This window comes from Hemibagrus wyckioides, linkage group LG28 (genome assembly GCF_019097595.1).
Source record: "Hemibagrus wyckioides isolate EC202008001 linkage group LG28, SWU_Hwy_1.0, whole genome shotgun sequence".
Taxonomy (NCBI): Eukaryota; Metazoa; Chordata; class Actinopteri; order Siluriformes; family Bagridae; genus Hemibagrus; species Hemibagrus wyckioides.
Genome location: NC_080737.1, coordinates 4,317,024 through 4,332,483, shown reverse-complemented (window position 1 = coordinate 4,332,483; position 15,460 = coordinate 4,317,024). Strand labels below are relative to the sequence as shown.

Here is a 15,460-nt window from a genome sequence, read left to right as displayed (position 1 = left end):
CTGATGCTAGTCAGCGCGCTACCGTGCTTACCTACCAGGATTTGTGAGGAGATTAAGTCAAATTTTTCCGAAAGTGTCATCTTCGCTGCTAATCGTAACACCTAATTGTGCTTAAGCTTTACTGCTAATGCTTGGAAAGTAGCATAAATGTATCTATATCTGTATGTTAGCCAGTAAGCTAACCTGATAGGATTCCTGAAAGTCACATTTATAAATAGCCTTTAATGCTAATGCTAGTCGACATGAAGCTAGCACACTAGCTTCATACGCAAACCTGACAGGATTTGTGAGAGAACTGAGCTATAAATGTCCCTAACGTTTCACGCTAGTGCTAGTCAGCATGCTGACGCGCTTATCTATAAGGATTTGTGAGGAAATTAGCTTAATTTATGAAAATGTCTCATCTTTGCTGCTAATGTTAAGGCCAGTATAAGCTAACTTGATGTCATGTGCGTATGCATTTCTGCTAGTGCTAGGAAAGAAGCTAACATGCTAACCTGACAGGATTTGTCATGAGGTAGTTGAGTCTTATTCATGAATATGAATTTGTACTCTTCACTGCTAATGCTAATTGGCAACCTAATGCGAACCTGCGCTAACCTGAGGTGATATTTCCATCGAATTCTGATGCTAGTCATCAAGCTACCATACTAAACAGGCCGAATTTTTGTGAGTAATTTTATAGGTGTTTATATTATTCACCACTAATGTTAGTTAGCTAGCATAACAAGGATATTTTTTAATAAGCGTCTTTGAGGTCAGTTATAAAGCACTAGCATTTGGCGATCGCATCTTCAGGACACGTCCAGCAGCGTGCAGTGTTTAGCAGGACCCTTTTAAAGGACGTGCGGGCGTGTGTGTAAAGGCATGTGTCAGGCAGCCACACACGCGTCATTTAGCCCTGCGCTAATAGTAGTAATTAGTCGCTATGGTAACATATCCACTAGCAGTGCTGAGTGAGGTTTTTGAGTAAAGTTTAATAGAGGAAGACAGATGAAACGAGGCCCGTCAGCAAGTCTGCCCGCTAGCATCCTGTTTATTACGCGACTGGCTGACTAGCGCTCGAGTGAAGTGTCTCGGAATCAGACACGAAGGAATCGTTGTAAAGTTGGATTACTAGAGTGCTGCGTGACTTCATCAGGCTCTGTGAAGTGTCCTAATAAACACACACACACACACACACAGTGTAACGCTGACCACGGGTGAGGTGAGGCCGCTCTGCTCAGTGACCCATAACCGGGACGCTCGGGGAGTGTGAAAGATGGTGAGGGCTGTGTGAACTGAGGCCTGTGGTTACATTCACTTCCTGTTTTCTTCTTCTGTCAGACTTCATAAAAGTGAATGGAGCTCATGGTGATGTGATGATGTCATCAGTTCAGCCTCACCTCCTCTGTTTGTATGTGTGTGTGTGTGTGTGTGTGTCTGTCTGTCTGTCTCTCTATCTGTCTGTCTGTCTGTCTGTCTGTCAGTCTGACATATTTCTGTCTGTCTGTCTGTCAGTCTGACATATTTCTGTCTGCCTATCTATCTATCTATCTATCTATCTATCTATCTATCTATCTATCTATCTATCTATCTATCTATCTATCTATCTATCTGTCTGTCAGTCTGTTTATCCACCTGTTTGTCTGTCTGTCTACTACCACTTTGTTTATTTATTTTCAGTGTTTGTACTGGATGTACAGCTATACAGATGTTTTGGTTTTTGATAATTTGGAACTGCTCTCTCTCTCTCTCTCTCTCTCTCTCTCTCTCCCCGCAGTGGTGTGTCCCCTGACCTGTGTAAATGGAGGTGTGTGTAGTAACCGTACACACTGTCTTTGCCCACCGGGTTTCACAGGCAGACTGTGTCAGTTTCCTCTCCGCACTCAGGCATCACGCGGGAACAAGCAGCCTGTCTACACACTACAGGTCTGTACACTCGTCTTCATCACTCTCACTCCTCTTCATCACACTCACTCTTCTCATCACTCTCACTCCTCTTCATCACTCTCACTCCTCTTCATCACACTCACTCCTCTTCATCACACTCACTCCTCTTCATCACTCTCACTCCTCTTCATCACACTCACTCTTCTCATCACTCTCACTCTTCTCATCACTCTCACTCCTCTTCATCACACTCACTCCTCTTCATCACTCTCACTCTTCTTCATCACACTCACTCCTGTTCATCACACTCACTCCTGTTCATCACACTCACTCCTCTTCATCACTCTCACTCCTCTTCATTACACTCACTCCTCTTCATTACACTCACTCCTCTTCATTACACTCATTCCTCTTCATTACACTCATTCCTCTTCATCACACTCACTCCTCTTCATCACTCTCCCTCCTCTTCATTACACTCACTCCTCTTCCTCACAATGAAAGGACAAATCGATGAATGAATTTGTGCCTGAAATAATTAATTGAATATACAGATGATTGGATGAATGGATGTACGAATGGATGAATAGACAGATGGGGGGATGAATGGATGTATGAATGGATGAATAAACAGATGAGGGGATGAATGGATGTATGAATGGATGAATAGACAGATGAGGGGATGAATGGATGTATGAATGGATGAATAGACAGATGAGGGGATGAATGGATGTATGAATGGATGAATAAACAGATGAGGGGATGAATGGATGTATGAATGGATGAATAGACAGATGAGGGGATGAATGGATGTATGAATGGATGAATAAACAGATGGGGGGATGAATGGATGTATGAATGGATGAATAAACAGATGAGGGGATGAATGGATGTATGAATGGATGAATAGACAGATGAGGGGATGAATGGATGTATGAATGGATGAATAGACAGATGAGGGGATGAATGGATGTATGAATGGATGAATAAACAGATGAGGGGATGAATGGATGTATGAATGGATGAATAAACAGATGAAGTGATGAATGTCTGAGTAAACGAGTCCCTGACCCCTGTAGGTGAGGCCGGAAGGTCCAGGTCTGTCGGATTCAAGTGGACCAGCTGGACGCCAGCAGCTCACACACTCAGTGTTCACTCTGCCACTGCCCCAGGGCACCGGCCACCACTCGTCTGAGGGTAACACACACATGCACACGCACACACACACATGCACACACACACACACACACACATGCACACACACACATGCACACACACACACACACATGCACACACACACGCACGCACTCTTAGCATCCTCATTACTGAGGCACTTTGATAAGGCCATTTCCCATGATTTCTCTTCTCAGTGCAGTTTAACGTACGCGTCCACCACCCGCCAGACACCTCAGTCGTCATCCAGTCTTTCGACCAATCAGAGCCCAAGCTTCCTAAAGGCGTGCCCCGCCATCCTTCACAGACACAAAAACCCAGGGGGCGGTGCTTTCAGGAGACCACGCCCAAGCAAGCTGTGAGTGAAAGAAGAAAATGATGCCCTGATGATGATGATGATGATGTATCATGTATAAATTTTCTCTCACTTTCTGTTTTTCTGTCTCTTTCCGTCTTTTTCCCTCTCTCTCTTTTTCTTCATCTCTCTGTCTCTTTATGTTTTTGTCTATTTTTTGGTCTATATCTCTCTCTATATATATCTCTATCTCTGTCTCTGTCTGTCTATCTATCTCTCTCTCTCTCTCTCTCTCTCTCTGCTCTAGTGTAACAGTAATCCTCTCCCAGGCCTGACGAATCAGGAGGACTGCTGTGGCAGCGTGGGAAATTCCTGGGGTCAAAACAAATGCTACAAATGCCCAAAGCTCCCATGTAAGTCCTTAAATCTGTCGTGGTATATACACAGTTTACACGTCCTGGCTATCGAATAGTGATGTGCTCTGTCCAGGAATATATCAATTCCTGATAAACAAGCTTCTCTGGACTTTAATACCCAGCTGAATCGAATCATTAGTCCAACTGAATCCTTTTGATACATTAAAAATGAATTGAATCATAAATATGATTTATAAAGAGCATAGAATCTTTAGAGACATCCAAATGAATCGAATCACATACGCATTTGATTCTTTATGACTATCCAAATAAATTGAATCGAATCACATATGCATTTGATTCCTTATGACTATCAAAATGAATTGAATTGAATCACATATGCATTTGATTCCTTATGACTATCCAAATAAATTTAATTAAATCACATATGCATTTGATTCCTTATGACTCTCCAAATAAACTACATTGAATCACATGTGCATTTGATTCCTTATTGATTCCTTATCCAATTAAACTGCATTGAATAACGTGAATTTTATTCCTTATGAATCTCCAATTAAACTGCATTGAATCACATGTGCATTTGATTGATTCCTTATGAATACCCAAATAAGCTGAATTGAATCACTGAATTGAATCACATATGCATTTGATTCTTTATGACTGTCAAAATAAACTGAATAGAATCACTGAAATGAATCATATATGCATTTGATTCCCCATGAATTTTTTAAAGAAAAATAAATACAGCACACATGACAATTTTTTGTATACATGCAATGTGAGGAAAGAATCCCACAGCACATGTTTAGCAATATTTATCCAAAGCAAATCTTTGATAATATGAAAAAGCGGAACATGAAAAGTTCTTATTTGCTCTTCTATCTCCTGCAGACCTATTTGTTATATAATTCTCTCATGACAGTTTTTGGCTGCCCGGAGTGTGTGATTGTAGTCAGGGTGTTAGGTTTCAGGATGAAAACCAAAGAAAAGCCTTCATTTTGGGGTTTTTTTTGCATTCTGATAGACTTTTCTTTCCTGTCTTCGCCCACCTCTCTGCCAGATTTCTCTCTTTAAAGTGAGAGCAGACAATAGCTGCTCTGTGGTACACGCCAGGTTCTTTTTTTTTTTCTCTCCCAAAACCAACTTCACTGTGTGTTTAAATGTGGTGTGTGTGTGTATGTGTGTGTGTGTGTGGGAGGGTGTGTGTCATAGTGGCTTTGCTCTGTTTTTCCTATGACACGCCCTCAATGTCAGGGCGAGACAAAAGCAGAGGATGGAGGAGAAGCCGCTAGAAAAATGTGCTCTCTCTCTCTCTCTCTCTCTCTCTCTCTCTCTCTCTCTCTCTATCTATCTATCTATCTTTTATATATGATATGAATATCCAAATAAATATTGCCATGAATAGAATTACATAAAAATCTATAAATAAATAAAAATATAATCATTATGCAAATAAACAGAATTCAAGAAAATATGTATATGTCAGTGTAATAATGAATTTAGAACTGAATCTGCAAAGGAACAGAAACAACAGAACTAATGTAAAGAGTTTAGTCCTTTGTAGTAGCCAAGTGAATTGAATCCAAAGTTTATTCGACTCCTTCTGATTCACTGAATCATGAATCATATTGTAAAGAATCAAGAATGTTGGGTCATGGATAGAATTGAATCTGAAATTTTGAATTCATACGTAAAACTGAATCCTTCGGAATCACAAATGGTAGACTACAGATGTCATGAATAGAATTGAGTCTACTGAAGTAATAGAATTGCTAGAACTAAAAAAAAAGTAGTCAAATAAATATGAATCATAATGAATCGAATCCTGAAGAATAGCCAGTAAACAGATCATTCAGTAGACTGTCTAATTGAATTGATTCATTAATCAAATTGAATTCTTTTGAAAAGTTCAAATTGAATCATAAATACGATTAGATCAAAATTAATAGAAGTACAAATAGAATCAAATCTTTAGAGATATCCAAGTGAATCAAATCATATATGCATTTGATTCCTTATTGATTCCTTATCCAATTAATCTGCATTGAATCACATGTACATTTGATTCTTTATGAATCTCCAGTTACAATGCATTGAATCACATGTGCATTTGATTCCTTAATGATTCCTTATCTATTTACGTGCGCATGTGCATTCCTTATGAATCTCCAGTTAAACTGCATTGAATTACATCCAGTTAAACGGAATTGAATCACATGTGCATTTGATTCCTTATGAATCTCCAGTTAAATTGCATTGAATCACATGTGCATTTGATTCCTTATGATTCTCCAGTTAAATTGCATTGAATCACATATGCATTTGATTCTTTATGAATCTCCAATTAAGCTGCACTGAATCACATGTGCTTTTAATTCCTTACTGATTCCTTATCCAGTTAATCTGCATTGAATCACATGTGCATATGATTCCTTATGATTATCCAGTTAAAGTGCATTGAATCGCATGTGCATATGATTCCTTATGATTATCCAGTTAAACTGAGTCATAACTAAAAGTGAATCCTCAGGAAACATCAGGCTATTTTTTGCAAACAGGAATTCTTTTATTAAAAAAAACAGGAAAATAATAAGAAAGGGGCATTACACGATTGTTTTTCTTTTGTTCAGTTGAATCATCTCTTTTCCAGACGTGTCTTGATTTTCCTGTGTTTTGCTGGCGAGGAGGAGTGCGTGAGGCGAGGAGGGGAAACTCTGTGTGCTCCTCGACAACATTCTTCACTTAACTGCCAAGCCGTTCAGCAATGCCTTCTTTCCTTTCCGTCTCTCCTTCTTTCAGCCAATATGAGCCATCATGTTTATTTTTATTACCTTCACTTCGCTCTTTCTCGCCAGTTAACTGATCCTGTTTCCGATTTCTTTTCTTTGCTTTGCTTTTTGCTCTTCCTGTAACCTGCTTCATTTATCTTTCTTTTTCTCTGCACTTATTTTCTTTGGGAGGATTTTTCCAGTCATCCTGACAATGAAGTGTCTTTCTTCTTCCTCCTCCTCTTTTCTCTGATTCTCTCACTGTATTTTATTTCAAAAGAAATTTGTAAATAAAAAATTTTTTTTTTTTTCCAGGAGTTTGTATTTCATTTGTTTCTTTGATGGGATGAGTTGTTACTAAAACCTTTCTCTCTCTCTCTCTCTCTCTCTCTCTCTCTGTCTCTCACACACACACACACACACAGATGCCGGGAAGCCGCAGACGATAATCGAGGAATTTGGCTCCACATGTCCTCAAGGTTACAAAAGATTAAACCGAACACACTGCCAAGGTAAAGTTTTCGAGCCTGTGTGAGTGTGTGTGTTTTTGTGTGTGTGTGTGTGTGCATGTGTGTGTGCCTGTTTGCTTCCTTGCTTATCTTTAGTTTCATTTTAATCACACAATCAAATCCTCATGAATATCAAAATTCATTAAAAAAATGCAAAAAAGAATCAGATTCAAACAGGCATATGATTTGATTCAGTTTACCGAATCGAATCATGCATCCATTGAATCTTATATGCATTCGACTCCTTATGAATGTGCGATCAAAATGAATTGTATCATTTAGCTATTTGATCCGTTGTATATTTAAATAAAGAGAATAGCTGAATCAAAATCTATTCAAATCTTTATACATGTCTAAATAAACTGAATCGAATCGTTTGTCTGCTTGATTCCTTATGGACAGTCTAGTAAACTGCATCAACAAGAAAATCAGATGTTTATCAGATTTGTGTGTGTGTGTGTTTAGATATTAACGAGTGTATGATGCAGGGTGTTTGTCAGAATGGCGAGTGTTTGAACACACAGGGAAGTTTTCGCTGCACCTGCAAACCTGGATACGTCCTGAAAGACAGAACACGCTGTGTTGGTAAGACACACACACACACACACACACAAACTTATAATGATATGATGATCATCTCTACTCTCTCTCTCTCTATTCTATCTATCTATCTATCTATCTATCTATCTATCTATCTATCTATCTATCTATCTATCTCTACTCTCTCACTCTCTCTCTCTCTCTCTCTCTCCCTCAGTGTCTGTGGTGGATCAGGGTCCGTGTTTCCTCATGGTGACGGACGCGGGTCGTTGTGAACACGCTCTCTCCACCAATCTGTCGAGAGAGATCTGTTGCTGCACGGTGGGAAAAGCCTGGGGCTCCAACTGCGAGAGATGCCCACAGGACGGCACCGGTCAGTGTGTGTGTGTGTGTGTGTGTGTGTGTGTGTATGTGTGTGTGTATGTGTCTTATCTAAACACAAAAAAATAAATGATTGTCAATGTTTAAACTTTCAGTGCACAGGTACAGCTACCTGTCATGGTCATGTGACCCAATCAGTAATACTGAAGTGCATCTCTTGTGGCCCCGCCCCTACAGCAAGTGCTTAGTGTAAAACAGTAAAACACAGAGCCACAGAGCAATCAATTGGGAATATGGCCCCAGGTTTTCAAAACTACCTCTCTCTTTCTCTGTTTCACCCCCCCCTTACTTCTGACTCTCTGTTTCTCTTTTCTCTCTCCCTTCTCTCTCTCTCTCTCTCTCTCTCTCACTGGCTCTCCCTCTCTGTCTCTCTCTCTGTCTTTAACTCTCTCTCACTCACTCTCTCTCTCTTTCACTCCTTCTCTCTCTCTCTCTCTCTCTCTACAGCCTCCTTCAGTAAGATCTGTCCTGCAGGAAAGGGAATGTCGTACCTGCAGTATCGCAGCACTTTGGCCATCCAGACAGACATCGGGCAGATTCCCATCCTACCTCACAAAGGTGAGTCACACACCCGCGTATAAACACCCCGGCAGCATGGGCGTGTGTGAAATAAGCATTATAGAACGAATCATAATGCTTTTGATGTCTGACGGCTCGATAATGACCGATAAATAAGTAGTGTAGTGTTTTGCTAATGTTTTGCTGTCCAGACACAAACTTTACTACCATCATGTGTGCAAAACTGAGGTTTAAAAAAAAAAAAGCATTAGCATTAAAGCGACAGTATGTGAAATTTGTAAGGTTTCACTTACACACTCTGCTGCCTCAGAGGTGAACTGCACATCTGTTCTATTCAAACTATGTACACTTTATAAGGTAGAGAAGCAGAGTTCAGCAGCACTGATATGGTTGACTTGGGGGTGGAGCTTATTTCCGGGCCAGAAAAATCTAAAGAGAGAAAAAACTAGCCGAATTTATCGCGCAGCTACGTTGCGACACTTTTTCAGGCATCTTTAAAACATTATGATTATTACAGATTTATAAAGACGTTTACATTTTTTTTGGAAAGTGGAAAATACTTTTCTGTAAAAAAAATATATTTGTTGAAGTTTTTTTCTTCTTCTTCTTCTTTTGTGTTACAGAGATCAAACTGCCGGTAAGATCCTGATCCTAAGAACCAGTACATTCCACACAGGAAGTGACACACAGGAAGTGGCACATGCAGTAAACAGTATGAACCTCTTTAACTCTAATGCCTTACTGTTGTAATTTCCCTTAACAGGAAGTTCCTGTTCAGGTGACCACGCCCATGCAGCTCCAGCCAATCAGCACACACAGCCCTCGCATCCCAGGTGGACACGCCCTTCTCTCTCTATCTCTCTCACTCTCTCTCACGTTTATTTTGCCTCTGTTTTCTTTTTCTATCCCTCCAAGTGCTTTATCAGTGTGTCTCTCTCTCTCACTCTCTCTCACTCTCTCTCTCTTGTTCAGTCCTCATCCCCAGGCCGACGACGAGTCCCATAATCCACATTCCCCGGGAGAAAGAGACTCTGGTGGTGGCGCAGACACAGGTCTCGCGTGAGTTCCATGGCAACCGCTGGTCGCACCACACCTCACGTTATAACATACCGAGTGTGACGTGATTCAGTCATTCGTTGACCTTGTAACTTCAGCAAAAAAAAGAAAGAAAGAAAGAAAGAAGCAAACATTGACAGCAAACAAAGTCTCCACCTACAAAGTGAGAAATATTAGCTAGTAAAATTAGCAACGTTATTAGATACACTATATTGGTAAAAGTTTTGGGACACCCCTCCAGATCATTGAGCTCAGGTGTTTTTCAGGGGTTGGGCTCGGCCCCTTAGCTCCAGTGAAAGGAACTCTTAATGCTTCAGCTTCATACCAAGACATTTTGGACAATTTCATGCTTTGTGGGATCAGTTTGGGGATGACCCCTTCCTGTTCCAACATGACTGCAGGTCCATAAAGACATGGATGAGAGAGTTTGGTGTGGAGGAACTTGACTGACCTGCACCTGACTCCTGAGTCCTGACCTCAACCACATAGAACACCTTTGGGATGAATTATAGCGGAGACTGTGAGCCAGACCAAAACTGCCTTTACCTGCACATGAATGTAATATGGAGTTGTCCCGCCCTTTGCAGCTAGAACAGCTTAAACTCTTCTGGGAAGGCTTTCCACAAGGTTTAGGAGTGTGTTTATGGGAATTTTTGACCATTCCTCTAGAAGCACATTTGTGAGGTCAGGCACTAATGTTGGAGGAGAAGGTCTGGCTCACAGTCTCCGCTCTAATTCATCCCAAAGGTGTTCTGTGGGGTTGAGGTCAGGACTCTGTGCAGGCCAGTCAAGTTCATCCACACCAAACTCGCTCATCCATGTCTTTATGGACCTTGCTTTGGTCACTGGTGTGCAGTCATGTTGGAACAGGAAGCGGTAATCCCCAAACTGTTCCAACAAAGTTGGGAGCATGATATTGTCCAAAATGTCTTGGTATGAAGCTGAAGCATTAAGAGTTCCTTTCACTGGAACTAAGGGGCCGGGCCCAACCCCTGAAACACAACACCTGAATTCAGTGATTTGGAGGGGTGTCCCAAAACTTTTGGCAATATCGTGTTTGTTTCAGAGTGTATGTACAGAGATTGACGACAAAGGACAGAAAATCATCGTTAATGTTAATGTCTCCCTACTGCGTTTATCTGTTTACGTTCACAAGTGATGGAGTTTTTCAGAATGCGCTTGCTTCTGAATTCGAATCAGAGTAAATCTAATACTTCTGGTTTGCTGGTTATTTGGTTTGGTTTCGAAAGTAAGCAACAAAAACAGTGTTAGGGGCGTGAAGGTGTAGAAAACGTCCTCATAAAACTCTTTCATTCAATACAGTGATTCAAAAAAGGTCAAGAAAACTTCACACAGAGATCATGAGTCGACTCACTGATCCCACAAGGAATCATCTGAATCATGAATCACTGAGACGTGCGCGGAAACAGCGGACACATCAATGGGTTGAGTCTGCAATATGACTCACGGCAAACTTTCTTTTCTCGGGCACCGTTGGCAAATCATGTTTTTGTTTGGGTTCTGTTCCTGTCCTGTTGTTGTTTACGGGTCGTTACACATTCCACCTGCATCTAGTCAGTCTGTGTATTTAAAGTGCAGCGTGTTTAGAAATCCTGCCATTGTTGTGATTGTTGTTTCCCGCGAGTTTGTTCAGTTTCGACTCACCGCCAGGTTTTGATCACGTCTTTGGAATGGGTTTGAATCTTCTGAACGAATGTCCATGTATTTCTACTGTGTGGTTGTGAGACTTTTTGTTCTGAACTTCATATACACCAATCAGCCATAGCATTAAATCCACTGACCGGTGAAGTGAATAAGACTGATGATCTCCTCATCATGGCACCTGTTAGTGGGTGGGATATATTACACAGCAAGTGAACATTTTGTCTTCAAAGTTGATGTTAGAAGCAGGAAAAACGGTGTAAGGATTTGAGTGAGTTTGACCAAAAGGGACAAATTGTGATGGCTAGACCACTGGATCAGAGCATCTCCAAAACTGCAGCTCTTGTCGGGTGTTCCCAGTCTGCAGTGGTCACTATCTATGGAAAGTGGTCTAAGGAAGGAACAGTGGTGAACCGGAGACAGGGTCATGGGCAGCCAAGGCTCATTGATGCACGTGGGGAGAGAAGGCTGGCCCGTGTGATCCGATCCAACAGACGAGCTACTGTTGCTCAAATTGCTGAAGAAGTTAATGCTGGTTCAGATAGAAAGGGGTCAGAATACACAGTGCAGGACGGGTCAGGGCTGTTTTGGCAGCAAAAGGGAATATAAGGCAGGTGGTCATAAAGTTATGCCTGGTCAGTGTACGCTGCTGAAAAAATGACATAATGCTATGTTAGCATTGGCATCAGTAGTGTGTTTCGTTTCTACGCAGCTGAATACGAATGAATTTATTCGTCAGGTTTTTTTTGCCTCAAAAGTCCGCTATAGAGGTTAAATCTCTTATTAATTTCAGTTATTTTAGTTCAGTTAAATAAAACAAAGGAACTCAGAAAACTAGCTATTCAATTAAGCAAAAGTTTTGGCTCCCTGTTAATGTATGAAGATTGTCTCTGTGGGTCTTGGTGAAGAAGCATTGCCTTTTTTGGAGTTTTGTGGGCGTGGCCAAATGTAAATCAGCAGTGCTATGAAGTCTGCTACACAATATTAATAAAATAATGGATTAAAAGTTTTCTTTCTTTTTTATTTATTTTATAAAGCATCATTATATTTTTCTTGCAAGGTTTTAAAAACTACTGAGGATTTGTGCTCTTTTTGGTTAATGCTGTGTGTGTGTGTGTGTGTGTGTGTGTGTGTGTGTGTGTGTGTGTGTGTGTGATACAGAGGTAGACGAATGCAAGCTCAACAGGAACATCTGCGGTCAGGGACAATGTATAAACACACATAACGGCTTCACGTGTCAGTGCAAGGCTGGGTACCGTCCTCACACCCAGAGGAAGAGCTGCGTGGGTGAGTGTGTACACACACACACACACACAAATATATATATTTATATATATATATTCTGATGGGTTGAGAACACACTCATGTGTGTATGAGAAATACCATAACGTTTAGACTATAAGTCACTCCAGAGGATGTCTGTCTGTTCATCTGTCGGTCTGTTTATCTGTCTGTCTGTTCATCTGTCTGCTTGTTCATCTGTCTGTCTGTTTATCTGTCTGTCTGTTCATCTGTCTGTCCATCTGTCTGTCTCTCTACCTGTCTTTTTATTTATTCATCTGTCTGTCTGTTTATCTGTCTGTCTCTCTACCTGTCTGTTTAATTATTTATCTGTCTGTCTCTCTATCTGTTTGTCTGTTCATCTGTCTGTTTATTTGTTCATCTGTCTGTCTGTTCATCTGTCTGCCTGTTCATCTGTCTGTCTCTCTACCTGTTTGTTTATCTGTTCATCTATCTGTCTGTCTACATGTCTGTTTATTTATTCATCTGTCTGTCTCTCTACCTGTCTGTTTATTTATTTGTCTGTCTGTCTGTTCATCTGTCTGTCTCTCTACCTGTCTCTTTATCTGTTTGCCTCACCTGTTTGTTCTCACCTGATCTCTCTATCGCTCTAGTCTGTCTGTGTGTGTGTGTGTGAGTCTGTGAGTCTGTGTGTGAGTCTGTGTCTGCATGTGTGTGGATTGCTCTATATGTGAAAAAATAATTTGTGTGTGTGTGTGTGTGCAGATGAGAATGAGTGTGAAGGGGAGCCATGCGGTCACGGCCGAGGCACCTGCATCAACACCGTCGGCTCCTACCGCTGCAACTGTCACCCCGGCCACCAGCTGATAGGACATCACATGAAACCCCGCTGTGTGGGTGAGCCACTCCCCAGACATTTAGTTATGGAAGGAGTCTCCAGGGTCAGAGAATTTTCCACACCCCTAGCTGTAACTATAAACGGATAAGAGTGTTTGTTTGCTGGTTTCAGATATAAACGAGTGCTCTACGCCGGACATCTGTGGGATCGGCGGACACTGCGTCAACCTGCCCGGCTCCTATAAGTGCGAATGCCTGCCTGGTTTCAGGAGCAAGTCACGGAGACAACCTGTGTGTGAAGGTACACACACACACACAAACACACACACACGTTAGATTGCATATATATCCTGCAACTATTCACCTCTCTGTCTCCCTCTGTAGATATTAATGAGTGTTTGGACCCTGCTACTTGCCCTGATGCACAGTGTGAGAACACAGTTGGATCATACGAGTGTATTCCCTGCCAGCCTGGACACAAGGTGCATGGAGGAGTGTGTTATGGTAAGTCTCTCTCTCGCTCTCACACACACACACACACACACACTGAACTAAAACTCGATACACTGATGAGGCAGTTGCATCATTTGGAGTAACAGACGTCCTCAGAGTCTAATAATGATGAAGTGTTCAGGTTAATGATGTCAGGGTTTTTTATGAGGCAGCCTGCGTAGTCCACACACACACACACACACACACACACACACACACTTTAACAATATTAAAAAGCGAGAAGGAGGCGCCAAATAAGCTTTAGAAGGAGCGAAGACTTGCTGCATGTTTGTTACAAGTGTGTGTGTGTGCGTGTGTGTGTGTGTGTGTATGAGATTCTACATGATTTATGGAGCATAAGTTATGTGGACCCTGTACATTTTTCTTGTATTTTTTTCCATCCTTCCTTTCTCACACACACACACACACAGATAAAAACTCTGCATGTCTTTGTTTATATGCTCCTCCCACTCTGTTTCTCTGTAAATCTTATGGTCCTCCCACTCTGTTTCTCTGTAAATCTTATGCTCCTCCCACTTTGTTTCTCATTAGATCTTATACTCCTTCCACTCTGTTTTTCTGTAGATCTTATACTCCTCCCACTTTTTCTCTTAAAATGTTACTTGGTATCGTATTGTTGTCAAACTCCTCCCACAGTGTGTCTACAAGCTCCTCCCACTCTGTTTCTCTGTAACACACACACAGATGTGAACGAGTGTCAGAAGAGAGGCGTGTGTGTGAACGGCCGGTGTGAGAACTTACCTGGGACGTACCGGTGTCTGTGTAACGAGGGTTTCCGGCCCGAAGTTGACAGCAAGGGCTGCCGGGGTGAGTGGCTTTCCTCTGGTGGACATTTGTTTCATTTACAAGCATTGTGCTCTAAATGTGTGTGTGTGTGTGTGTCTGTGTGTGTGTGTCCAGATATTAACGAGTGCCAGGACACCCGTTTGTGTGCGAATGGACATTGCATAAACACAGAAGGCTCGTTTCAGTGCCAGTGTTACCCTGGATACCAGCCGACCCAGGAGGGGAGCCACTGTGAGGGTGAGCTAGCAAGCTAACACACACACACTCACACACAGGAACTAAAGGACTGAGATATGAATCAATTAAGTTCATTAGTATAGTATGGAAAATGTTGGGGGAGGAATAAATAGTGTGGAGAGGAAGGAATGGAATGGGATTAGGTGGAAAAGAATGGAATGGAATGGAATGGAAAGGAATAGGATGGGAAGAGATTGAATGATGAGGAATGAAATGGGCAGGGATGATAAGGAATGGAAAGGGATTGGGTGGAAAGGAATAGAATGGTGATTGAGTGGGAATTAATTGAATGGGATGGAAAGAAATAGGATGGGATTGGATGGGAAGGAATTGGATAGGATGGTAAGGAATAGGATGGGATTGGATGGAAAGGAATGGAATGGTAATTGGGTGGAAAGGAATTGGACAGGATTATAAGGAGTAGGATGGGATTGGATGGGAAGGAATGGTGATTTGGTGGAATGGAATTGAACGGGATGGAAAGGAATAGGATGGGATCTTATGGAAAGGAATGGAATGATGACTGGGTGGAAAGGAACTGGTTGATGAGGAATGAAATGGGAAGGGATGAAAAGGAATGGAATGGGATCGGATTACATGGACAGACAAGGGAATAATGGGATAGGCTAGGATGGTAAGGTATTAGACAGGATGGAAAGGGATTGGATGGGAAAAGATGGAATGAAATGT

At 41.6% G+C, this 15,460-nt stretch overlaps 1 protein-coding gene across 4 annotated transcripts in view; it reads left to right on the top strand.

The window, feature by feature from the left end:
- The window catches only part of ltbp3 (latent transforming growth factor beta binding protein 3), a 42,650-nt gene that overhangs the window by 15,099 nt on the left and 12,091 nt on the right, over positions 1-15,460 (top strand). For all 4 annotated transcript variants that reach the window (XM_058383005.1, XM_058383002.1, XM_058383003.1 and 1 more), the window contains exons 2-18: positions 1,763-1,911; positions 2,952-3,069; positions 3,243-3,403; positions 3,648-3,753; positions 6,914-7,000; positions 7,463-7,582; positions 7,755-7,910; positions 8,366-8,476; positions 9,061-9,074; positions 9,201-9,270; positions 9,410-9,496; positions 12,317-12,442; positions 13,163-13,294; positions 13,407-13,535; positions 13,619-13,738; positions 14,432-14,554; positions 14,648-14,770. In XM_058383005.1, the coding sequence (XP_058238988.1) occupies positions 1,763-1,911; positions 2,952-3,069; positions 3,243-3,403; positions 3,648-3,753; positions 6,914-7,000; positions 7,463-7,582; positions 7,755-7,910; positions 8,366-8,476; positions 9,061-9,074; positions 9,201-9,270; positions 9,410-9,496; positions 12,317-12,442; positions 13,163-13,294; positions 13,407-13,535; positions 13,619-13,738; positions 14,432-14,554; positions 14,648-14,770 (1,932 nt within the window). The remainder of the gene's footprint in view (positions 1-1,762; positions 1,912-2,951; positions 3,070-3,242; positions 3,404-3,647; positions 3,754-6,913; positions 7,001-7,462; positions 7,583-7,754; positions 7,911-8,365; positions 8,477-9,060; positions 9,075-9,200; positions 9,271-9,409; positions 9,497-12,316; positions 12,443-13,162; positions 13,295-13,406; positions 13,536-13,618; positions 13,739-14,431; positions 14,555-14,647; positions 14,771-15,460) is intronic.